Source organism: Nanorana parkeri, unplaced genomic scaffold (genome assembly GCF_000935625.1).
Source record: "Nanorana parkeri isolate BGI_ZX_2015 unplaced genomic scaffold, ASM93562v1 scaffold2524, whole genome shotgun sequence".
Classification (NCBI taxonomy): domain Eukaryota; kingdom Metazoa; phylum Chordata; class Amphibia; order Anura; family Dicroglossidae; genus Nanorana; species Nanorana parkeri.
In genome coordinates this window covers 32,715-59,420 of record NW_017308792.1, presented here as the reverse complement: position 1 = coordinate 59,420, position 26,706 = coordinate 32,715, and the positions used below count along the sequence as shown (strand labels likewise).

Here is a 26,706-nt window from a genome sequence, read left to right as displayed (position 1 = left end):
ACAGCTCATGACAGTGTTGTAAAATACCTTTCCTGATTTTGTATCTTTTCTCCAGCTTTCTAGGAAACAATTTGCTATGGGTTTCTCTGCCTTGTGTCTTTTGTGGGATATGCTCTCCTACGCATGAAGATTTACTATGGCACCTGCTGGAACACTCTGTGCAGACCCAGCCTTACTTTATATTTTGCTCAGCCAGTGCACGTCTAGTTTCAGTAAGTGACCATTAAACAGGAATCTTCAACAGGGCAGCAAGAACATTGCCCAATTACCTAACCAGCAATCCTGATGCTTTAGACAGAGGCTGCTTTACTGTTCCCCAACAAGCTTCCAGCTCATTAGACAGTAGACATGTAAGCCAGCAAAAAAAATGTATTGTTTCCTTTCAGAATTTCTGTTATTTTGTGTCTCGGGTCTGAAAGTCAATTTGTCTCGGTATTCACAATTTCATTAATTTCGGATGAGTTAAACGATATTTAAGAACAAAACTTTGTTGCAGAAAAGTAACATTAAATATTTACTTTTTAACTTTTGACAGTTCACAGAAACAATAAAAAAATTTTTTTTAGGGGGATCCCGACGCTAAAAAAAAAGATGTGGGGTCCCCCCTAAAATCACATACCAGACCCTTGATCTGAGCAGCAGCCTGGCAAAGCAGGAAAGGGGGAAGGGGCAAGCAATGGCCATCCCCCTCCTGCACCATACCAGGCCACATGCCCTTAGTATGGGGAGGGTGCTTTGTCAGTGGGTGACCCCTGGCAAAGCACTTTGTCCCCATGTCGATAAGGACAAGGGCCTCTTCCCCACACCCAAATGTACAAATCTGCCAATATTCGTCTGAACTTCAATTCCAAACGAAGCGAATCGCACATGTCTATTAGAAAGCTTTTACAAAATGATACAAATGAGGACAGAAAAAGAATGAGGAAGCCAGGGCCTCTTAGAAGTTGTTAATGCCTGCTTTATGCACCATGCCCACTGCAGGATGGATCCCTGTGCACATGTCTCACTTTCTGCAGGACAGACTATGTATATATGTGCTATTGCAGTGATTCATGTTCCTGTCTGCAAACAGTTAATTGCCTCTGTGTGTCTCGGAGGCGGAGACTTATGGGGACTGGAGTACAGAGCAGAGACTGGGACATTGCAAGAAGGATCTCTGAAACTGTAACTCCCAGGAGGCTGTGCATGAGAGAGGAGGGGGACTATGGGAGGTGGCTGCTGTGTGCGGGCAGTCTGGGGCATCTATCGGAAGAAGACAGACAAGTGTAACCCGGTTTGGGTTAAGACTGTCTGCAACAGAGCTGTGTGGTCGCCGCTGACATACCGGAACACACAGGCTCTGTGTAGCGGTGCACAGAGTTGTGCGTTTATCATTTGTTTTGCTTGAAGTGAGGCCCAGTGACGCGGTTGTGGCGGGGCATCGTGGCCTGGTCGCACGGCCGAACCAGCCATCGGGGTGACCCAGCCAGCCCAGCTGAGAGAGCGGAGTCAGACTGAGTCAACAGAGACAACTGCTGGTACCCTGGATGAGTGGAGACCTCCTGCAAGGGACCCAGATGACTTCACCCTCTTTGTCAGAGTCGACTTGAGAGAAAGGGGACGTCCGGTTTCTGCTAGCAGACTTCATCTCTTCCAATTGATCTTAGGAGTGGTGAGAGGCCTTTGGCCACTGTGACACCTTGTTTTTCATACCTGCACTACAGTAAGGGCCCCAACGTTGGCTAGCCGAGGACACTACTACTGGCAAGTAGTCTAGAGAGGGTCAGACATCGTTAGAGGGAGACCTTAAAGGTACATACACCCAGTTCAAAGAGAAACGTTTGAGACAATTAGCCTCCCCCATGTCGGTGCTGGCAGCAGGTAGCTGCGGTTACTGAGTGGCAGAGTGCCTTAGCCTGCTGCTCAATATCCTTTTATGTGATTGTTGGGTTTTTTATTGCCTCATTTACCTTCATATCTTGTTTTGTCATTAAATCTGCTATAAAACTATTCAAAGGTGTGTTGGTGTGCTGTGGATCCACATTTTGGGCGGTACATTGGTGTAGGGGAATAGAAATACCCGGTTTATTCAGCGGCTCCTTCAGGGGGTGAGCGCTACACAAGATAGAGTCCTCACAATTTTTCTGACAATATTGGCAGCTATATGTGCTAAAACTGACTGTTCCTGTGGGTACCTCAGAACTCTAACTGCCAATTTATAAGATGTACATTTGTGGTTCTCACCATTTATACACAGGGAGGAAGGTTCTTGCATTCCACTCTTTCCTCCACTCTCTTTGTTTCTCCATTGATTGGGTTACATGATACTATAGGTGTTCCAGAAAAGAAGGCTTCAGCTTGTTTTAAGACTCCATTTACAATAGATCTGAAGGAACATAAAGTCTGACATATGAATTCAATAAAGCAGTGTAGACGGCTAAGATAATGCACACAAGTGCAGCCAGCAGGCAAACTAATCATCATCTGAAGGTTGTAAGCACACAGACCTTACTGGGAGTTGTGACAATGCATCTGCAATGACATCCATATCATTGGGCTCATTGGGTTTTAGGGTTCAGAATTATTGGCTACATACATGAAATGTTATTAATGTTGGCAGACCACTAGTTGACATTCCACCAGAGCTCTGGATTGGAGGTTTAAAGGAAACCTGTCATGAGAGACATAAGGGGATGCCTAAGCTCCTTACTAAAATGCCATTGGCCTGGCTGTCTCTGACTTCAGCCTTTTCTGAGCTTTCCCAGAATAAAAAGACAGCCAGGCAAATCAAAGAGCAGATAGAACTCCTGATTTGTTTACTTCTTCCGGTTCAACAACTTTGAAACCACTGAAGCCAGGGGGTTGGCAGGGTAGCCAAGCAACTATTATTTTCAGAAGTCATCCTCCATATTTATCTTTTTAACTGCACTTCATTTTCTAAAGCCACTGGGCTCTCTTTTGCATGATAGTAAGAGCACACATGTCAAAGATGTTAGCAAATGTTTTTGCAGAATTCTATTTCTTTTATGGAGATATTCAAACAACCCATTTTTCAAATGAGCACTAAAACTTTTAAAAATGAGAGGTAAATGGTGGTTCCATTTTTTTTAAACTACATTTCCAATGACTCCAGTGCTTTCAAAACACCAGGGCTGCGTACAAAATGCAACCTGCACATAAATGCTGAATGTAATAAAAAATATATATAATATTTAAAGTGGAACTTTACACTCAAAAATCTAATTCTGCCAACGCATCCCTCTATGTCTGATGATTAATAATAACATAGACATGTCAGGTGTAAAATGCTGTGATTGTGAAATACTTACACTTGCAGAGCATTCACTTCCTGCTTTGAAAGGGCAAAATGACTTCAGTTTGCCAAAACAATGCACACTGGGAAGGTTACATCAGCAGAGCATTGCTGGGAAATCTCATCTCAGGAAAAGGCATTTTCCTCCCCTGAGATGATGTGCATGGTCACATGTCCAAGTCACATGTCTAGTCACATGCCCAGTCACATGTCTTGTCACATGTGCTTAGAAATCCAGGAAGTAAAGGGAGAGCTGCCCTTAGTAAAAATGGCCACTGTCAGAAGACTGGGGAAGAAAAGAGAAATAAGGTATGTAAAGAATACAAAGCCTGCGTTATCTAGAAGTATGTGTTTGTATATTGTAATTTCTAAACATTTTTAAAGATGTGTTTGTTATTTTCAAGATATGGGTAAAGCTCCACTTTAAGTGGTTACAATATAAGCCCTTCTTACCATTGTGTCTTGAATTGTATTGTAATAATTATTATAATGTCTTCCCTATGTTGTAAAGTGCTGCACAAACTGTTGGCGCTATAGAAATCCTGTATAATAATAATAATAATAATAATAATACAGTGTAAATGTAAACCAATTCACACAACTGGAATTAAGTTTGATCTCATTTTTCTATCAGAGCTTGCAGTGCAGAGCTAGTCATTCAGGATAACAAATCACTTCTATGATTGTTTCCCACATTGATGTCTCATTGGAGACAAGCAGGATGGGAAGTCTTTAGGGAATTAGAAGCAGAGACAGTTTCCAAAGACAACATGGTCACTTTTTATAACTGCTATACAGATAACAGAACATTTAGCAAACAATATGCTCCAGAAGAGGTAAACAATAGGTATAAAGATGGAGCCGCCCTTTAATTGACTTACGGATAATCTGGATACACTGGCAGACATTCCCTATGTCTTGTTCTTTCAGCCCATCCACATGGAGAGGAGCAAAGTCCCCAGGAAGTCCATTCAGACCAAACACCTTTTACTGAAACAAAGAACAATCACTATCATTCACTATCAGAACCTCTGTATGTGTGTAGCCTTGCCTTAGTGGCTCTTGTCATGCCTGTTTGGGGAAACTATTGATCAGCCAGGACATCTCTATTGTCTTCCCCTGCAGAGTTCCCCCTCCTCTCTACATAAGCGCAAACATACAAGTTAACATGATAAGAATTTAAGATGTTTGCTCATAATAGTCTACAGGGTGAAAAGTTTAAAGTGACATGGATTTTGACCATCTACAATGGCTATGATGAATCCACATCCTTCCCCTGGGGTCTGGCCCATTCACCTTGATGCCATCTTTCTATCTACCATACAGGTCCACCTGCCCGCTATTTTTCCTTTCTTTTCTGAATAAACCTAATTTTCACCTTCTTGTCTGGTCACCCCCCCTGTAGGAGCTATGCTGATATGTGATATACCATGGTCCGAGGTGTGCCTCAGTGGTATAAGCTCCTTAAGATTCTTAAGTAACGGTCTTGCCATACTGTTGAGTTTACAGTTTTCTATTGTCTTGTACCTTAATATGTCATAATCTTTTGACCAACTATGCTTCAGAAGAGAGATTTTATGTTATCTGATCTATATATACTTTCATATGTACCTGTGTACTTTATTCATACCATACTTGTTGTTATAATCTCCTGTTCTTATAAAATAAAATAAAAACATTGAAAAAGAAAAAGTTTAAAGCGGAACTCTCATAAAAAACAAGTGTAAGAGCTAATTAAAAGCACATCTGCACTTACAGTTTTCTCTTTATCCCCCTAAAAGTTCCACAAATACTTGGTAATTCTGCCAGTCAAGTCCATCTCCTGCCTCTTTCTGTGATGGTGTGGCAACAATGCTGCACTGCTCCTGAGTTCAGAGTAGAGTTGCCACTCTCATGTAGGCTTTACCTGCCTCCACCAGGTTTGCAGGGTTGTAGATAGCAGCATTGTCGCTGCCAATGCAGAAGCCTGTATCTTGTTAGCACCTAGCCACATCCAGTCCTGCCCTCTACTTTCTGGACGGACAGCACTGCCTCTGTTGCTGAAACCCTTCCAAATTGATCAGCAGTGTCTGAGAGGGAAGTGTGTGAGACACACATGAAGGAGGATTTGGATCAGTCAGGGAGGGTAAAGGAAGTTTCTTGTTTACTTTACAAGGCTGGAGAATCACATGGATTCGGAACTTGTTTAGACTGTCATACAGGAACCTTTAGTAGTTGGACTTGAATTCATTAGTAACCTACATATCGGTGTGAATGGAAGCTGATTTGATACAACAGTTTCTGAACCTGACTCTCTCTTTTATGTTTGTTTTACTGGCTGTTGGCGAGAATACCCAATCCAGGACTGTCTTAAATGGAAATTATGATAGTTTAGGGGCCAGTTTTATTGTATCTTTTTATGTTTATATAACAAACTGTAAGTTTCATATAATAGTTTTAAATATTTTGATTGAAATCCTTATCTTACAAATAAACCTCTGTTTTCATTACACTCAACAGGCAAGCATACTGTGTTAATAAGACCGTACAGCATTGCTCGCATGCTTTTGACAGTCTCTGTAAACTGTTTCCACTGGAGTGGGGGTTCAGCTGCAAAAAACTTTATAGAATGTCTGCTTGCATACAGCTCCACCTGTTAGCAGCAAGTGGTAACTGTCAAATATTCCTATGTAACATTTTGTATTCACTTTACTACAGAGAATTTAAAATTTTTTTTTTAAAAATGTGCAATTAATAAATAATGAAAATGTGTGAAAAATAGATTCCCTTAAAGTTAAACTGTACATTAAACTGTACCCCAATAAAAGCTTAGCATTTCCATTTTTGGTGTACACTCCTCCTGCCTCGCACAATTCAGTGCTCAGACTTCAATCATCAGGCCTGATTGCTGTCCTGTGAGTGGCCTGCTTAGTTGTAAGTAAACACTGAGTAATACTAGGTAAAGACTTTTAGAGATTTTAGGGGGATAGTAGAGTACATCAGGGTCCCAGGACAGCACCTGACACCCACAATCTGTAGATTAGCATTTCCGTACATGGTTTCCAGTGACGAGAGATCCTTAACCTACATTTTATTTTATAACTAGAATTATGCATCTATGTGCACTCCTAGTTCTGAGGCCACTTGTCACTGACAGTTGCGATTCTATACTAAGAAACTAAAATCAGTCAATCTTGTCCTCTTTTATGTGATTAAAATTAAAGCCAATCATGGAAATCACATAGGTTTGTTTGCATACAAAGCACCCAGATTTAGCTGTAAAGGTGCCCATACACCTTATGATTATCGTACGATAATCGTATGCGATCGACTTTTCTTACGACAATCGTAACGTGTGAATGTAGTGCCCGACCGATAGTACTGTACAATCGTACGACTTTTGACGTTCAAGCATGTTTGAAAACTTTGGTCGATCGTACGATGTTCGCATGGTTGGTGGCGTTTCCGTCCGTCAAAAGTCGTACGATTAACACTGCTCATGCGCAAACGAAAATAAGTGTGGTTGATTACCGCAATTCGTCCAGGTGGTTTTTTTAACTGCCGCTGATTGAACTTTGCGATAATCGGGGCAGGATGGGGCCGCCGTACGAAAATCGTACGACGGTTCGATCATCGGACGAAAAGTTTTGTCCGATAATCGTAAGGTGTATGGGCACCTCTAGGGATGCTTTGTAAGAGCTGAAGAGTGTAGGCCACAGCTGTCACAGTGTAATACAGAGTGTAACAGAGAGGACATGGTCCAATGAGGACACTTGTTTGGTGGGAAACTGTCTGAATGAGAGAAAATCAATCAATTCCACTATCCATGTTATACAGCGTGGAAGGAGGAATCTCCCCGCTGGCTATTGTATTCAGCAGCTGCAGAAGCCTCAGCATCCACAACTGCCTGAATAGGGTGGTGCAGCTGAACAGTGTCTGTACCTGATAGGACAGTCACTGTTCGACTGATAATTTCCCACCTGGCTCAGTTGCTAAACAAACAAAAAGTTTTGTCTTCAGATCTACTTTAATGAAAAAAGAAGTGCAATGTTTACATTTTTTTTTGTGTCCATTAGAAAGCTTATACGAAAACAACCTGAGCAGAGTATGTACAGCATGTGTGGTGTAGCCTAAAGTGTCTCCAATAATGGCCTTGTGTTTTAATGATTGAGAGGTCTGAATCCTCTGAGGACAGAGGTCTTCTTATTTGGTTGTCTATCTAGAACTAATTGCCAGAGGTAAGCAACAGAGCCTTGGCTTCATACATTTACTGACACTAGGGCCAGCAAGCATACTCTGCAAAAACATCCCATTAGACTTCACATTCCATTCTCATGTTATGCTTCTTACTTTCTTTAGAAGTCCCTGATACAATCACAGTGCAAAAAAAATGGATTTCAGATCACTGCACCTCAGATGTAGTTGCATGGGGGAATCCTACACCCGAATTTAGAGGCAGCTGAAAAAGGAAAAAAGTGTATGTGTGGGTGGAGCGCGTTAAAGAATTTTGTATTGATGTTTCCTTGAAATGCCTAATGAATATTAATAAAAGAAGCCACATATTACATTTGGAACGCCCCTATCCTTTCCTAGTTAAATTTTCAACAGAAGCAAGTTGGGCTGGCACCCGCTAGATGGAGGAATGTGGACCGACCTGCAGAAGCTGCTTTTCAGATTAAAATGTATGCATAGCCTTTGCGTAATATATCTGGTGGTTAAACTGTACATTAAACTGTACCCCAATGGGAATAGCTCTTAGTCATGCATGAATCATTAAATACTTACAGGGACAGTTTTCAATGTCATAGCAACTGCGACTTTCCCTGTAGTCCCCTTCACACCACTTCCCATCCGGGCTCGTTCCAATACACGTCCTCTTTCTGGATTGTGTTCCCGCTTTGGATTTGCATGTAATATTTTCTTTTGCCAGACGAACGCATGTAGGCCAATCGCCCCACTCAGACCACTGTCCATCAACTGCAGGAGAGAACAGAATTGGGAGTTCAAAACCATAATTATCCAAACTAAGAATACACAGCAAAACAAAGCAACTAAATTGTACCCATTTTAAGAAAGAATCCCTTTTTACTGGTAAACTATTAATATGATGGCTCATATACCCAGCTTAGTGCCCACCCTCAGCTTCACTTCTTTGTTTCCTGGAGCACACTCTAACTCTAAGAGCTGCTGGGAAACAGCAAAATCACAAAATAGTAGATTTTGACACTGGGCACTGGTATCATTCAGTGAAGGAAGGGTTGGTCTTGAGAGCAGAGGATCCTAGTGCAGAAAAGGTGTGCATGAAATAAAACATTTAAGTTACAAAGGGTAATGTTAGGGTTAATAGGAGAGTCTCTGTTTGGTTTAGAAGGAGGGTTAGTGTTGGGTTTACAGGCAGGGGGAGTGTTAGGGCTACAGGGAGGGTTAATTTTAGGGCCTCTGTTGATGAGAATTGGACTTGTGTCATTCGTATCAGTTTGTCATTAGTTTCAGATGCTTCTAAGATTCAGAATGAATTGACAGGTGCATTTGACCTGCAGTTGAGCTCCTCATGACTTGCATTTGACCTGCTTCAAGCTGGTTTTGCATTTCCTTAGTCTGGTATGGGAATGCAAAATCTGTTAAATGTAATCAAAAGAATGTCCACACAGTCCTTTAGGGTTACAGGGAGGGCAAAATCTTGGCTTACAGAGAAAGTTAGTATTGTGGTTACACTGAGGATCATTGTTAGGCCTACATGGAAGGTTGGTGTTAGTGTTATACAGAGGGTTGGGGTTAGGGTTACAGCATAAGTAAGTGTGAAGGGTTATATGGAGAGTTAGTATAGGAAAGGAAAGGTTAGAGGAAATGTTACTGGGAGGGTTATTGATAGGCTTACAGGGTGGGTTAGTCTGAGGGTCACATGGAGAAGTGATGGTAAGGTTACAGGAAGGGTTAGCATTAGTGTTACAAGAAGGGTCAGTATGTGAAAGTTAAAGGGAACGTGTGAGGATTAAAGGAAGGGCTAGTGTTAGTGTTACACAGAAAGTTAGTGTGATGATTAAAGGGAGGGTTAGTGGGAGGGTAACAGGGAAGTTTAATGAGAATGTAACAGGGAAGGTTACAGGCGGGGATAGTGTTCGGGTTATAGGGTTAGTGTTAGAGTTAAAGGCAGGCTTAGTGTCAGGATTACAAGCAGGGTTAATATTAGGGTTACAGAGAGGGTCAGTGTTAGGGTTACAGGGAGGATCAAAGTTACAGGGAGGATTATTTTAAGGGTCACATGGAGAATTAGTGTTAGTGTTAGGTATTAGGGAAGATTAGTGTTAGGGTTACAGGGAGAGTCAGTGCATAAAGGTTAAATATAGAGTTAGTGTGAGGATTACAGTGAGGGCTAGTGTTAAAGTAACAGGAAGGATTAGTGTTAGGGTTAAAGCAGTGGCGTAACAATAGCCAGTAGCAGTGTAACAATAACAGTTTAGATTTATTGCCCTGCTACAGGATGAAATGAACTCTGTATGCCTAAGGCAGTCACAAATCCCAGTGTTTGTCCTCAGCTAAAACCTTATAGAACAGCTAATATCTGGCCTCTTGTAGAGTACTGACTATACTGACAGTACTACAGTGCATGTTCTTGATGCATGTCATTGACATATATTGTCACAGTTGACGCCACAAGCTGCTAAAGAGAATTAACCTATCAAAATTTTGCTATGGGGCCCCATGTTTCTTGGTTACACCCCTGGGTTAAAGCATTAGGATCATAGGGAAGCTTAATATGAGGGATACAGGTAGGAACAGTGTGAAGGTGTCAAGAATGGTTAATGTAAGAGGTAATCTGAAGATCTTCAAGCTTCAGAATGAAACAATGAGTAAGGAGCACCTCAAGCCTGCAAACACCAACTAGGGGGGGAATTCAGCTGCAACACATTTTTATTTTTAATGGGAAGCCTTAGTTCTGCTTTAAATTGCAAAGGGTGAAGATATGTTTAGGGCAGCCCAATCCCTTTACACCATTTGCTCATTTGATCCAGCTTACTGCCAGATTGTTTTTTTTTTGTGTAGTACCAACCTACAAAAAGGTTCCAAGAACTTTCTACTCACCTGGACATGCCACCTTTGTGTTGCAGATGGTATTTCTTGTGTTGGAACCTTCACAATATCTTCCCCCATAACGAGGAGGCGGGTTATCACAGGTCCTCTTTTCTTTCACCCGCCCAATGCCGCAGGTGACCGAACACTCCGAGTCTCTCGTCCAAGCTCCCCATTCTCCACCCACTGCAGAAATATATCAGTGATGAGGTATCCACGTAGAAAGGTATCTGAACATACCTGAAGGAAATGTGACTGCCTTGTCCGATACCTGACATCCCATTTATTTTCAAACCTCAAACACTATGGCTGGGATTGTATTGGCTGGGGTGGGTGACACAGACTTTTTTTCCAGCAAATTTAACTTCGTGACTGACGACGTACAGTGTACGTCACCAGCATCGGGGCTGTTTAAACAGACTCCCGGCGACTTTTGCCGCCGGGAGTCTGTTTATGAAATAAAATAAATCTAATAATAATAAAAAAAAATGTAAAAGACCCCCGCCCACGCGAGCACGCGCGTCGCCAGGTAAACACGCGTCGGGTGCGCCTACGCATGAAAACGACGAACGCGCTACACATGTTGGGTATCGCCGCGCACGCCGGAGTGAGAGCAATAATTCTAGGGCCAGTATTTTGGGGTATCTCTAAATTGATGACCTGTGGGGGCTTTTAAAGCGTCTTTTATTGACTTTTTGGGGTACTGCAGTTTTTCGCCGTTTCACGGTCGCACGCAATCTGTAAACTGGGCATGTTGGGTATCGTTTTACTCGTTGTAACCTCATCTTTTATATTTCATTTAAAAAAATGGTAATTTGTTGTGTTTTGGGGCATTTAATTAAATTTGACACAAAATTTTGGGGTTTAATAAGGAGTTGCGCTAATATTGCGCAACATAAAAATTTTCAACTACCACCATTTTATTCTATAGGGTCTTGGCATTCAGAAAATATATAATGTTGGGGGGTTTTACGTCATTTTCAGGCCTAAAATGTGGAATATAACATGGGTGCAAAAAATGAAAAAAGGGCCTCAGTCATGAAGGGGTTAAGCATTTGGAAACTAAAATGGTTTGTAAACATTGACAAGAGGCACACATAGTCTTTACATATAAAGACATTTATCTGTCAGTCTCCAGGTACTGCAGTCCACTCTCAGTTTATTTAATGCTATAATATTCAGTATGTCCCATTGTAAGTGCAAAGGTACCAAAGCATCTGCAGCTTCCATGTATTTTGGAAGAAGTATGATACTGAGTCCTCTATGCATTTTAAAACAGAACACCAAACACAATAGGCAATCAAAGTAAATATAATACAATCATTTTTGCAAAAAGGATACTGTTACTATATATGGCGAGATGTGAGGGATTTATTCATTTAGGCATGTAACGCTACTTAAAGGTCCACTTGTATTACATAGTTACATAGTTATATAATTGTTACGGTTGAATAAATACAAAGGTCCATTGAGTTCAACCTTTGGGTTTTGTGTGTGTGTATGTTTGTTACTAAGATTACCTGTACCCATGTATATCCTGTGCGCTGAAAAAAGTATCTAGATCGTTTGTGAATGATTCCATACTTTCAGCTAATACCACTGTCTGTGGAAGGGAGTTCCACAATTTTCTCACAGTAAAGAATCCCCATTGCTGTTTAAGATTAAACCTTTTCTCTGCCAGTTTCAGATGGTGGCCTCCTGTATACATGACTAAACTGACAGTAAACAGTTTATTACTGATTATCCCATCACCATTAAACAAGTTGTACATTAATATCATGTCCCCTCTCAGTCTCCTTTTTTGATGAGTGAACAAGTTTAAAGCTTGCAGTCTTTCCTCATAGTTTAGGACCCCTTACCCCTTTATTAGCTTTGTCGCCCTTCTCTCGTCTCTCTCCAGCTCAAGGACATCCTTTCTGTTGACTGGTGACCAAAACTGAACCGCATACTCAAGATGTGGCTGGATGAGTGCTTTGTAAAGGGGCAGAATTATGGATTTGTCTTTACAATACATTCCCTTTTTTATACACTAGGACTCCCAAATCTTTTTCCACCTCTGATTCCCCAAGTGGAACGCCCATTAATGAGGAGTAGCTCGCTTTTGTATTTTTAAGTCCAAAATGCATAACCTTACACTTCTTAATATTAAAACTCATATGCCATGTAGATGCCCAACCCCCTATTTTATCCAAACCTTCCTGTAATATTTCTATGTAGGGATGCACCGATACTAGTATTGATATCGGTGCCGATACCGAGTATTTGGGCGAGTACTCATACTCACCCAAATGCTCCTAATGCCTATCCTGATACAGAAAGCCGGGCAGCAAGTCATTACACGCCACTCGGGTTCATGCTCCCTCGTCACTAGGTGACGTGTAATGACTTGCCGCTCAGCTTCCTGACTGGTCGGAGGCTAGCCAATGAGGAAGCCGGGCGGCAAGTCATTACCTGCCCCCGTCTTACGCATTGGCCAGAAAGCCGGCTCCATGCTTCCTTGATACATGGTGATGAGCTAGCATGGAAGTGGCTTCCCAGGCTAATCTGGAAGCCGGGTGGCGAGTCATTACATGCCACCCGGCTTCCTTAATGGCACTTTCGGTATCAGCATTCGGTACTCATACTCGATACCGAAAAAATGGTATCGGTGCATCCCAATTTCTATGTCTTCTGTTGACTTTATTATCCTACAAATGATAGTATTGTCAGCAAAAATTAAATTATATTGCTATTATTAGCAATACCAATGTCACTGATAAACAGGTTGAAAAGCAATGACTCATAGACAGAACCCTGGGGCACGCCACTGTCAACTGAGGACCACTTGGAAAATGAGCCATTTATTGTTCTCTCTGGACACGTTCACTTAGCCAGGTCTCTATCCAAGTACACACCATTTCATCAATGCCTAAAGATTGAAGCTGGTAAATTAAACGTTTATGAGGTACTATTTCAAATGCTTTTGCAAAATCAAGCTACACTACATCCACTGGCTTTCCTCTGTCTAGATTGCCACTCACCTCTTCATAGAACACTAATAGGTTGGTTTGACATTAACAGTCTTTACTGAAGCCATGTTGGTTGTATTATTCTGTACAGTGTACAGTGTAGTCTTACCTGGACAGAAGGGAAGGTTGTCACAGACCTGACTGTCTCTAGCTTTTCCATCACACTGGTTTCCTGGCGGGCTGTGAGATGGTGGTGGATTGTTACATAGACGGAAACGTTTTTGAATTGGCAGAGGCCCCAATTCGTTTTTACAGCTGGAGGAACATCCCTGCCAGGGGTTCCAATTTCCCCACTGACCATGAACTGTGTAAAGATTGAAAAGATCAGCATAACCTACGTAGCATCTGAAATTGTTGATCATACAGGTACTCTTATATCATGTGACCTTTTATCAACCGTCATTTGTAGCCCAACTTCAGCAAAAAATAGAGTTGGGAAGGGTTGAAACCTCTGTCAGATTTTAAATGTCATCTCTGTGCCCACTGGAAAGAAAGTCCTTTCAGATTAAAGTATCTTTTCTGTTCCTGTTTTGCCCAACATCCATCACCTGAACAGGAAGTGGGGGAGTGGGGGGAAATCTCCCAAATGAAAACACACAGAGAACAGTATAATTCTTAAACTTAATCTACTAGAAAATGTATTTTTATTGTCGCCCAATTGAGTGATTTCCCCTCACTTTCTGTGCTATCTAAAGCCCATCAAATTTACCAGAGAAATGCCCGAGAAAATTTACCTTTACTTCCGTTTTGTTGCGCCCAGTAAATACACAGGAAGTAAGGAGAAATCTTCCCACTGGAGACACGGAGACACAATTCACTAGCTTGCCCAATAAAACACAGTGTTTTAGCAGATGGGCTACTGTGATGGGCCCTTAAAGCCCTCACAAATTTAAAGTTTGCTTATAAATACAAAGTTTGCTTTATTTTTGTAAACAGAAGCTATCTGATTGGTTGTTTTTTCCTGCACTGCCTTTGTTCTAATTGTTTTTAAAGGGAGGCCCCATCTCTATCACAGAGCAGTGCTATTCAAGCCACTTACTGGGACAGGGGATGTTAGTATAGCATATATCCACTTCTTTTTCAGGGCCGATACATCTCCCTCCACAGGATGGACGAGGGTTATTGCATTGCCTGGTTCTTTGCTTCTGTCCAGCCTTGCAAGTTGCTGAGCACTGTGACCACAATGACCAGGTAGACCATCCTCCGTTTACTGAGGAAAACAGCAAACAAATTACAACTGAAACAAAAGGTTCACATTCTATATAATAATATGCAATATTTGTTGTATAATGAGAACCTGTCACCTCCCTGGCTGACAGTGCCCATCTAGCTTAGCTCCAGGGCAGGTCAGTCACAATGTGGAACTAGCACAAATTCTGAAAGCTGAACAAAGACATTATTTATACAGTAAGAAAGAGTTATGACCCCATCAGTATATTTTGCTATCTGTGTCCCACTGGGGAAATTACCTTTCACCTCCTCTCCTATAGCCACAACAGGGAGTGAGAGGAAATCCCTCCAAATTGAGAGAAATCTCTGGTAGTCAGCAGGGTCACCAGAACTAGTGTCCCCATTGGAAGGTTTCTCATATATTCCTGTTTTGGTGACGACTAAGATTTTGGGATTTTTTTCACTTTTAGTTCTAATGGTCAACAGGACAAATAAAGAGGGTGATTCTCCCTAATAATTACACAGACAGCAATAATAACCTGATAGGTATTCTAATCCTTCTCCACTCTATCCAAAAATAAAAATGTTTGGGCTGCATTTGCACTGTTTTTTAAATTTTTTTAATACAAGTGTTAGTACCAGAATTTGTCTTGGTATCAGCATAATGTGCAAGTATACACAGTATACTTGCACATTATGCACAGTTACCTCACACAGTGCCCTTTTTTGCCGAATACAGGTCCAGACTTCTTTTGTCACACCATCCCCAGCTGATAATACCTCTACTTCTGCTTTCAAGTCCCACAATGCTCTTCCTCTATGATGCCCCCATCTGTAATGGGCCCTTAGAATCTCAGTAACCAGATGATGGTCAATGCACTTTAAGAGAATGAAAATACCCTTACCAGGTTCCACATGTGTGGGCCATACCTGACCTCATAGTTCCAGGGGATGCAGGAATCAGCATATCCAGAGAAACTCCTGTTTTAGGAATACAAACCACTGACCACCAATAAATGAGGGCCCTTATTCCACTGACCCAATGAATGGGGCCCTCATCTAGTGACACCGATATCATTAGATGGAGCCTTCCTCCACTGAACACCAATGACCGGAGGCACTTAATTGAACACCAATGTAACAAGGCCATTTTTCCACTGAACAGCAATGTAATGAAGGCATTTACACCAACTACCAATGTAGCTGGTAAATTAAAGTGGATTTTTTCCCCCAAAACAAAAACAAAAAAGTGCATGTAGCTCTGAATGCTGAAGAGGAAACCCTATATAGTCATAACATTATTTTGCAAATAAATTAGCTTTTATTCAACTTCATGGTCTTCTGAGGAACTGGTGGAGAAGTCAGGGCTTGTTCACACCAAATGCAGACCAGATCTGTATGAGTTTCTGCGAATGCAGTGCAATGTGTTTTGCCGCGTTTTGCCGTGCTCCGGGCCGGTTTTTGTTTTTATTTCTTTTTTTTTTTTAGCCTAAAATGGGCTTTCAGTGTGTTCCAGGGTGTTTGCATGCGTTCTTGATGCATTTGCATGCATTTTCCAGAGCAGAAAAAATAGGGCATGCTGCAGTTCTCCCACATGCTCCGGAACTGAACGCTCTGGTGTGAACTAGAGCCCAAAATACCATTGCAATACATTGGATGCATTTTTTATGCATTCTGTAACTACTCTGCATCTGCTCTGCATTTGGTGTGAACAAGCCCTCAGGGCCTCACAGCTGTCCACCCCCAGGAAGGCTTTGTCACCAGTTCCTTACAAGGAGTTCTCACCATCCAATTTGAAGATCTAGTGAAATTTAATTTTTAAAATGTTTATTGTGTGATATATGTGTTGTTGTACTCTCTGTTCTTGCAGAGTAATATAATGTGCTACTACAGTTCTATATTTTTGCTGGGTGCTAGTGGTGGGGAGGGAGCCTAAGTATATTATCTACACAGGGACCCCTTGCTGAATGTGTCCCTCACTAGCATGCACACAGGAGTTGCATAAATCACAGAAACCGGCTGCATTCTCAGAATGTTACAGATGGGGGACTGTACTCGTGAGATGTGCAGTGCACCTAGAAAATAAAAAACTGCTACGAGGCATGGGGAAAAACAAGGGTTTTTATTAGCTAAAAAACTGGTATTAGGAAGCAAAATGGCTTTCCCTCTACTATTCTATTGAGGGATGTGTTCCTCAGGACTCACCAGGGCAGCACTCATTCAGAACGCAGGCTTGGACCTCCACACTGGTTCCTGGGCAGTCTCCTTGTCCACGGCAGGTCCTTCTTCGTTCCTGCACTCCTTCCGTACAGGACACAGAACATGGACTCCAGCTACCCCACTCCTTCCACTCTGCTGGACTAAAAGACAAATAGGTTTACTGATTTATATACAATAGCAGCAGAAACATGCAGCATTTATCTTCAGCCAAGAACAGACCCCATTTTCATAGTTCCTTCATGCAGGTTAGATATTATTCTGTATCTTGGAAGTGTCTCCCACAGGAACATGGACACTTTGGATTCCTCCTCCATGTCATGCCTGCTATGGCTTCTTTGAAGAAGTTTACACCCTAATGTATTGACTAAACGTTAAGTGCAAGTTCAGGCAAAATTATTTTTAATCTTTTGAGTGAGGGGAAATGGTAGGTCCTCTGTTGTGCTTTTAAATTGGAATTTATTGTTTTGCCAATTGGCTTTACTTCCAAAAGTTATCATTACATAGGCTTTATTTATAACCAGCTATGAGATTTTCATCTCAACACAACCTAAATAAAATTGTTAAAATGTATATTGAAAGAATTACATTATCTCCAAAATGATTTAGGCAGAAATTACTTATCCAGCCACTCCCTGAAGGAGTGGCTGGATAGATCGGTCCCTCCTAGCCTGTCTAGGCTGTACAGTTCCATTGCTGCCACAAAAGCACTTGCTGACCCTCCAGTGGCGACTGATAAAACTGATTTCCACACGGATGATGTGGGGCTCAAACTTTTTATTGAACAAACTTTGTGAGAGAGGATTAGGGCGCACTAACACCCAGGATGTTGTAGACTCCAAAATAAAGCACAAAGTACTTGCAGCCTTCACAGATAGAGAACCTTTAAGCCAGTAAGGCAATCTGTAACTCTAGCTCCTGCCTGTAATAGACTTGATGTAATAGCTACCAATCTATCTCAGAAGAAATCACTATGCTTCAGCAGAGGATCAACTTCCCAGGCTCCCCGTACCTCTTGAATTTTCTCAATTTCATCTCCATCCTTAAGCTTAACTCATTGAGCCTGAGCCCCAGGACTCAGTCTAGGCACATGGCTTCCCTCTTTCGGCAGCAGGCCTAGAAGTGTCCAACAATCAACAGCTCCCCTCCACCAGGTCACATTTCTGGGGAGAACTAACTTCCCAAGGTCACTCCTCGAATATTTATAGCCTCTCCGAACATGCCCCATAAACCTATTAGTGGTTGGTCAGGGAGGTACAAACATTCTTTTATCTAATTAGTGCGTTCTCCCACACTATTACTGGGGACACTTCCCAGCAGCAGGCAGAAGCAAATGCTCACCAGAGCTTAGGAGAGACAGCATAGAGTTAAGCTATCAAATTAGGATCAGACTGAATACAGTCTGACAGCTTCTAAATTTAAATAATCACTCCTGCTTAAGACCAGACAGCACTTAAGTTGGCCATACACTATACAAATTTCATCAAGAACCGGCCCAAATTCCCACTGTGGGTGCTGCTGTCAGCACCCTTCTGGCAGGCATCCCCCGATCAGCTGATTCAAGGAGCTTCAATCGGCCAAAGAAGGCTGCCGCCAGCCGCTGTCAGAATACATTGAAAGCAGTGGAAATTCCTCAATCAACAATCGTAACCATTGATGGAGGAATCTGTTATATTTTCTTCGTTCAGCTGGCTGGTTGAACAAAGGAAATATAAGAGTGCATGACCAGCTTTACCCCTTTATAGGAATTTTATAGCTGTCGGTGATCCTGTTTGAGAGATTTACCCGGCTTTAGGACAGGAACACAGACTGCAATACCAAGCCAACAGTTCTAGTCTTTAGCTTTATCACGCTAATATAGAAAAGTGTCTCTGTTGCTGTTCTTTTCCTCCTGCTTGGAGAGCTGAAAAGAGGTTTCCTACGCTTTCCTACATAAAGGTGCTTGTGGGGTATAGAGATTCTATTCCAGTTGTGTCCATGACTATGGGAAGCAGCTGAAGATATGTGAAGTTGAGGGACAGAGGGTAGAAATACAACCTGTCATATTCTGTGTCTCTTGGGCACCATCTAACTTTAAATCACTGCTCTGGAACTGGTATGTGGTAAGTGTAACATTAACCTTTTCACTGCTATCTGTTGGAAATGCAACAGTGTATGCTAATATGCACTGATTGTATTACTGACTGTAATCTGTCTTTTGAGCTGCAGATGGCAGTGTAGTGCAATGTTACTCTCTATGTGCATGCTTATCTATGATACACAGGAAGCTGTTTTTTCTATCAATATGTTTCCTGCAAAATGCTGTATTCTGATTTAAGTTTTACTTGCGTAAAAGAACATTAATTCAGCATTCCTCAAGATCTCAGTGCTTCATCTAAACGCATAACCAACACTATCAAGGTAATGGTTACGGCAGAACTTTGGGCTGGTTAGTTTAGTCAGAGGTTTGACTATAGCCGAGAAGTTCTTGATGAATTTCCGGTAATAGTTAGAGAATCCCAAGAATCTCTGTAGTGCCTTCCGTGACTTGGGAATCGGCCACTCTAGAATGCAGTCAATTTTGGACTGGTCCATCTGGATTCCTTCCGGGGTGATCTGATACCCCAAGAAGGAGATGGATGACTGTTCAAACAGGCATTTCTCCAGCTTGACGTATAATGAGTGAGCCCGGAGATGGGCCAGCACCCACCGAACGTGTTTCCGGTGTTCGACAGGGCTGTTTGAGTATACCAAAATGTCATCAAGATATATGATGACACAGACGTCCAGCAGATCCCGAAAGATGTCTTCACGAAATGCTGGAACGTGGCAGGTGCGTTGCACAACCCAAAAGGCATCACCATATACTCAAACAGCCCATATCTGGTCCGAAAAGCTGTCTTCCACTCATCTCCTGCTCGAATCCGGATAAGGTTGTAAGCCCCTCTGAGATCCAGCTTGGTATAGACTCGAGCCGTCTGTAGTTTCTCGATGAGTTCAGGCATGAGAGGGAGCGGATAACGGTTTTTGATGGTTATCTTTTTTAGTCCCCTGTAATCGATTATAGGCCGTAGAGCACCGTCTTTATTCTTCACGAAGAACATCCCTGCGCTAGCAGGGGAGGTGGAAGGTCGAATGAAACCTCTTTTCAGGTTGTCGTCCAGATAGGTCTTCAAGTGAGCCAATTCGGGTGTTGATAAGGGATAGATCCGTCCCGTAGGCATGGGGCTGCCCGGAATCAACTCGATGGGGCAATCATAGGGTCCGTGGGGGGGGGAGCATCATTGGAGACATTGGAGAACTCGAGAAGATGGGGTGGCAACCCTTCTGGGGTGATTAGCATGATAGGAGAGACGGGGTAACACGTCTCTGTGCAGTAAGCAGATTGTAAGTGGACTGTTCTTTCTGACCACATTATAGTGGGGTGATGCAAAGTCACCCAAGGGAGACCCAACACTACTGGGAACATGGGAGAAGGGATAACATCGAATACCAAGTACTCGCTGTGCCCTTCTCCACAGGTCACCAGCAGCGGTTGGGTGTGGGAGGTTATAGGGCCTGATTGGGAGGTCGATCCGTCAATAAAACTCACGGACAAGGGCTTCTGCTTCAACACGTGAGCAATTTTATTTTGCTTTACTAGCTTTAGATCAATGAAATTTCCGGAGGCTCCTGTATCCACCATAGCTCTAACGATGGTCCTCTCTTGGTCCCACTGCAGAGTGAGAGAAACTTAAATGTAAGGATTATGTAGATCAAGACTAGGAGTAAGGTTGTAAATATGAGAGAGATTACCTTCAGTCTGCCTTTTGACCAATGGACACGTGGCTACAGTGTGATCAGGGGAAGCGCAGTAGAGACACAGATTCAGAGATCTCCTCCTATTCTTCTCGGCCATAGGGAGGGGTCCACGCACAGTGCCGACTTCCATGGGTTCCTCTTTCTGGGGTGATCTGGATCTTCGGGGGACTGTAGCGTTGCCATAGACCCTTTCTGCCCTCCTTTCCCTGAGATGCCTATCGATGGTTACAGAGCGGTGGATCAGGTCATCCAATGTGCGGGGTAAGTCGTCTCGGGCAATCTCGTCTTTTAGGGCCTCAGAGAGGCCGAGGCGGAACTGGTTACGGAGACCGACGTTGTTCCACTCGGTCTCTCTGGCCCAACGCTTGAACTCCGCAATATAATCCTCGATGGGTCTTTTACCCTGCCTGAGGCCTCGGATCGCTGTTTCAGCGGTCAACTGCTTGCTTGCGTCCTCGTAGAGGAGTGCCATTGCATCCAGAAAATGGGGGAACGAATCTAGTAAGTCATCGTCTTCCTCTAGGTAGGTTTCTGCCCAGGCTCTGGGTTCCCCTTTAAGGTATGAGATGAGGGTCATAACTTTTATGCGGTCGGTGTGGTATGTTCGGGGGTGGAGGTCGAACAGTAGTTTGCAAGAACTCACAAACTGGCGGAAGTTCTTCCTATCTCCTGAAAAAGGTTCAGGGGCGCAGACCTTGGGTTCAGGACCCTCCCGGCCCCGAGTGGCGTCGTTGTTTTGTGTAACTAGGGTGCGTAGTCTCTGGTTTTCCACTTGTAGGTCTTGCATAGACGTGGTTAGGTTCTCCACCCTCTGGGACAATGTGACAAGGTGGCGGGCTAGCTCCACTGGATCCATTTTTTAAAGGGTTCAACTATTCTGTCACGACTGCTGTAGTGGCAAGTGGGGATCACAACTGCGGAGTGTAGCACGCGTTTGGTGGTTGGAGACTGCTTCTCAGGTTCGAGTCCCAGGCGTCACTCCCAATCTTAAACGGGGCGTTTGGGACTCTAGCATCACAGCCGTATGTAACCAAAAAGCAAGTAAAAATGCAGAGCTATTGCGTCATAGCCTAATATCTCACTAACTGAGAATGGATGATACGTTTTGCAGTAATACAGGTAGTAATCGGATAATAAACCACTGATATGCCAGGGAGTTCCCCTTTAGGTACAGTTCAGGTATTCAATACAGTCTCTATCCACTCCAGTTTTATAATACCAAAAGGTCTGGTTTCAGGCTTCCCCGGAGGGATACTTGCGTTTAGGAGCTTCTGGACTGTAACCAAGCAGCAGATCCTCAGGCAGGTCCAGGGGGAGTCCTTCCCAGGCAGGGCTGATAGAGGCAGAGGTGCAAGTGGTTGGGTTCAGGGTCAATGAGGCAGCAGGCGTTCTGACTCCAATAGTTGAACGCCATACTGCCTCAGCTGGGGCTTTAAATAGCCCAGGAATGAGGGAGGAGTCAATTGCCATAACGAACGGCTTCCGCGTTCCACCATGGAACGCAGGACGCTCGCACCGCAATCCGGAAGTCGAGCGGCTTCTGCGTTCCACCGTGGAACGCAAATCGGCTGTCCCTGCATGTGGGGAGACCCGAGCGGTTTGAACCCTCGGGACTCGTTACAGGTTGTTAGTGGTGTCCCCCCAAGGTTCAGTGCTGAGTCCCTTATTGTTTAATCTATTTATAAATGACATAGAATTGGGGATTAAAAGTACTATTTCTGTTATTTAGTGGAAATCAGTCCTTACAGGATGTCTCCAACCTACAAGCAGATCTGAATAGACTGTATGATTGGATCTATTTGGAAAATTAGGTTTAATGTCGATAAATGTAAAGTTATGCACTTGAGGACTAAAAACATGCATGCCTCATACACTCTAGGGGAAGTATGTTTGGGGGAGTCAGTGAGGGAGAAAGATATTAAAAATATATTATATATAAATATATATTAAAAATATTAACGGACCTGAATTTGTTCTGTCTGGAGAAGAGGCGATTAAGGGGGGACATGATCACTATGTATAAATACATAAATGGTCCATATGCTTGGTGCCAAATTTTTCACGTTAAGGTCACTGCAAAGGAGAAGGTGGCACTCTTTGCATCTGGTGGAAAAGAGGTTTCATCTTTGCATACGGAAAGGATTATTCACAGTTAGAGCTGTGAAAATGTGGAGTAGACTCCCCCAGGAGCTGGTTGTAGCTAGCTCAGTTAATTGTCTTAAAAAAAAATCTGGATGTATTCCTAAATGCACAGAATATTACTGGATATTGACTTCTTATAAGTATAATAAGCACCAGAGATTGTTGATCCAGGGAATATCTGATTGCCTTATGGGGTCAGGAAGTATTTTTTTTACCCTGTTGGAGCAAATTGAACCATGCTTTGTAGGGTTTTTTTTGCCTTCCTCTGGATCTACAGTGGGTAACTATGGGCATAGCATTTTGTTTTAGGTTTTTTTTTTTTCTTTTCTTTCTCATCTCTATAGGTTGAACTCGATGGACTTGTGTCTTTTTTCAACCTAACTATGTAACTATGAACTCTATGCACATCAGTACATTGTGACGCATTCCCTCATTTTATAGCAACACACACCAACGCAGCCCGTACACAGATTGTCCATCACCACTACCCATAGGTGTAAAGACAACCACCAGATTTTTAGTGTAAATTGGGTTTTTTTCAGTTTCCAATTTACAAATGTATGTTATTTTATAACTCAATACAGTTTTAGCTTTTAGATTTTGTAGGAGTTTTGTAAGTTATGCTGTGTTTGTATGCTTTAATGATTTTAGTGTATTTGCTGGAAAATATTGTTTGATAAACATTTGAACAACTTTCTTGGGATGTACAAAATTAGCCACCTGAGGCTACAAGTGGAGAGCAGGGCCTGGCAGTAAATGGGTTAAAGGATTCCTCCATTTTTAGGAAGAAAGAGACTCACCGGCATGACTGGCACTGACCACGAGCCTCTCTCTTGAAGCCATATTTGAAATTCAGGCAACAATCTACTTCCAGCACACCATCTCCAAGAAAATCCTCACATTCCCCAGTATTCTCATTCACAGCTTCATAGCACAAAACGTCATCTGATCCTAAAGATGGGAAAAAAACAGAAAGTGTTGGTAGAATGCAATAGACAACACTAGACAAACGGATACATACATAGGATGTGGAAGCTTTTCTGCCCTACAAAGTATTTGTATTTCTCTCCTTCCAAGCTTGAGATTCACAAAGCCCTGCCAGGCAGCACAGGAACCTGGTGACCTGACTTTTCTCTGTTAAAGGTTATCAATGGTCAAAAATGAAAAATAAATATGTATGTCTGTGTTGAACTTCCATAAGCTGTATCCCACACCTATTAACCATATAGCCATATAGCTAGTCCTTGACAAGTTCACAATCTGCACGAGGAACAAGCTCGACTTGGGTTGGGTGAGATTTGCATAGCAATTATACCCATTCATATGTGAATACTGTGTTCCATTGATATGTAAATCATGTGCCTGATTACATATGAATGGGCGGAGGGAACGCTAGGGCAGGGCTGGGCAGAGGTAGAGACTGAGCAGGACAAAACCCGGGACACAGGACAGGAAGGACAGGTTGATAGAAGACGGGACTATCCCGGCAAATCTGGGACAGTCGTTCACTATGTATTTGCTGTGACCTTTGAATTCCTTTAAGCAAGATCGATAAGTCATGTCCCTGCCTCAGCCTGTGATTGGACAGTGAAAGAGCAGAAAAACATTGATGAAGTCATCACATCCTTCGGTCAGCATGCTACTTGTCAACACATGTGAACACAACACACCTGCCTGGCCTGGGTGCTGCCCCTCCCAATCCCAGCATTAGTGCTGCTGACTACAAGAGGTTAATTGGCTTCTAATCAAATAGAGCCTGTGTATGTTTGCTTTTGTGACTGTTGTGGTCACATTAGACTGTAATCTCCTCTGGGGCAGATGTGAATGGGCCTTTTACTTTGCAAATTGCTGCCTAAGTACTGTACAGGTCCAATGACCGTTCTAACTGGGGGTGTAACAGGCAGCAGCCTGGCACGCACAGGAATGTGAGGGTGTAAATAATATTCATTGGACTAATAAGTGATGCATGCATAAATATGGTCATAAAATAAACTTTATGTTTATGTTTTAAATGTCCATGGGAAACCAATTAGTGGAAAAAGTGCACAGAAAACATTGTCCATTGGGCTTGGTGGGTGAGTGTAATCTCATAGCTGGACACTGTGTGTAACATGTTATTGTTTCCAAACAGCTATTTCTGTCTCATCATGTGGGGTTCTCATTAAGAGTGCTAACTAGTTAAAGTGGTATTGTTCTCTGCGCACAGGAGACTAACACAGGCTTTACAGCAGGCACGTTAAGGTAAACAAAGCACACGTTACTTAATTTTGTGGGGGACAGTATTTCTTTATGGTCTATGTGAGGAGGACATGGTTGTGTCCTGTTTCTAAGGGCCCATTTGCACCAGATGCATTTGGGACTGCACTCGCTGTCTTTTCCAGTGCAGTTCTGTCAAAAACTCAAATTTCTCGAGATCTCCAATGGCATCACATCCAGTTGACTTGCCAGTAAGAGGTTTGGATGAGCTGGCTCTAGTGGGCGTGCGCCACCCATAGCATTTTCCTATATACATACTAGACAGCAATGAAGTATTATAATCAACTAGGGCAAAACTAATCCAGCACATTATTAATCGGAGTTGCCCCACTCAATATGACCACCAGGGTCAGGCAAGTGTCCTTCCGCGCAGGTGCAGTAAAGAGAATTGGAGACCTTCTGAAGCCTTGCAGGCGCAGTCAAGAGCTTTGCCGAACTCAATGAGGATTAGTAGAATGCCGCAGGTGGCTCATGCGCACTAGAGCCAACTCATCCAAACCTCTTACTGGCAAGTCAATCGGACGTGACATCATTGGGGAACTCGAGAAATTGGAGTTTGACAGAAAACAGTCCTAATGCACAGACAAGGCAATCTGCCTTGTTTAAAATGGGTTCAGTTCACAGCATCGTCTAGCGGTGGTGTGCACTTAAAAAAAGTATTGCATACAGTAATGTACAACCACATTATACCACATTGTGCTGAAGAACTTAATGAAGTGCCCTAAAAAAAAAGCAAACAGTGCGATCCATCGGGATGTTGGCTGTCAGCACACACCAGCGGCCATGCGTTCAGTGCAGCTTGCTGGTGTGAACGGACCCTTGAAGCTTTGCCCAAAAAAGATTTTTCTCTTTGCCCCCTTAAAAATATGGGAGGAACATGTGTGCCCCATAGCTGTAAGCTTTCTTGGGGCTCCAGTAGCAGGGCAGGGCAGGAGCAGTCAGTGGAAGTTTTCTCAGGGCTCCAGTGCAATAATGTAAAGGATGAATTATATATACTCATCCTCATAGTTAGAGCCTAAGTATGACATTGAAACTGTCACACCTAGGCTCTATTCATCGGGAAGTGAGCGGACACATACTGTCGCTTGCTCACTTCCAGATCATCTCCCTGCAGAGAGCGATGACTGTCAGTCACCACTCCCCATAGGGATTCCCTCCCTCTCCAATCCTCCAGCGCTGACTGGAGGAACAGACGGGGAGGGGGCGGGTACAGCTGTCTCTGCCTCTAGATAGGTAAAGCCCGCTGTCAATCAGCCAGCTGGGTGGATCTCGACAGTATTGTCGGGATCCGTCCCGGTTGTGGCGCTCTCAGTATATAGCGAGCAATATGGTTGGCCGATATACTAAAAACAACCTCTCTGTGTGGCTGATATTTCAACAGTTGGGAAACAGTAGGCAGTCATTGTTGCAACAAAGTGTATCTTGCCTCAAGTCGTTCATTTACAAAATTCTAGATTAAATATAAAAACAAAATATAAAAGGACAAAGAAACCTGTAAAATGTGAAAGTTGAATAATTACATTAGGCAACAGTGCATTACTAACTACAAATGTATGCTTGCTGCACATTCACTATACTTTCTATAAAAACAATGGAGTTGATGAATTTTACAAGCTTTTCTTCAGAAAATATTTTAAAGCGAAGCAAATCAAAACAATATATACCTATTACAATAAACAGACATATGTCCTGACTTAGCCTAGAGTCTTTATAGGCACAAATAAACAATAGGGCATCTGCTACCCCTAAAAAAGGGAGTCACCCAGCATTGCCTCACCATCTCAGGGACAT

General features: G+C 42.8%; 1 protein-coding gene across 1 annotated transcript; it reads right to left on the bottom strand.

Moving 5' to 3' along the window:
• Positions 1–2,226: 2,226 nt before the first annotated feature.
• On the bottom strand, positions 2,227–26,706 carry LOC108801843 (properdin-like). Its single transcript, XM_018573758.1, has 9 exons — positions 26,693–26,706; positions 23,460–23,660; positions 16,726–16,880; positions 14,390–14,560; positions 13,460–13,654; positions 10,355–10,528; positions 8,057–8,248; positions 4,174–4,282; positions 2,227–2,365 (listed from the first exon to the last, which is right to left on the bottom strand). The coding sequence occupies exons 1-9, from the start codon at positions 26,704–26,706 to the stop codon at positions 2,227–2,229; spliced, it is 1,350 nt and encodes a 449-aa protein (XP_018429260.1).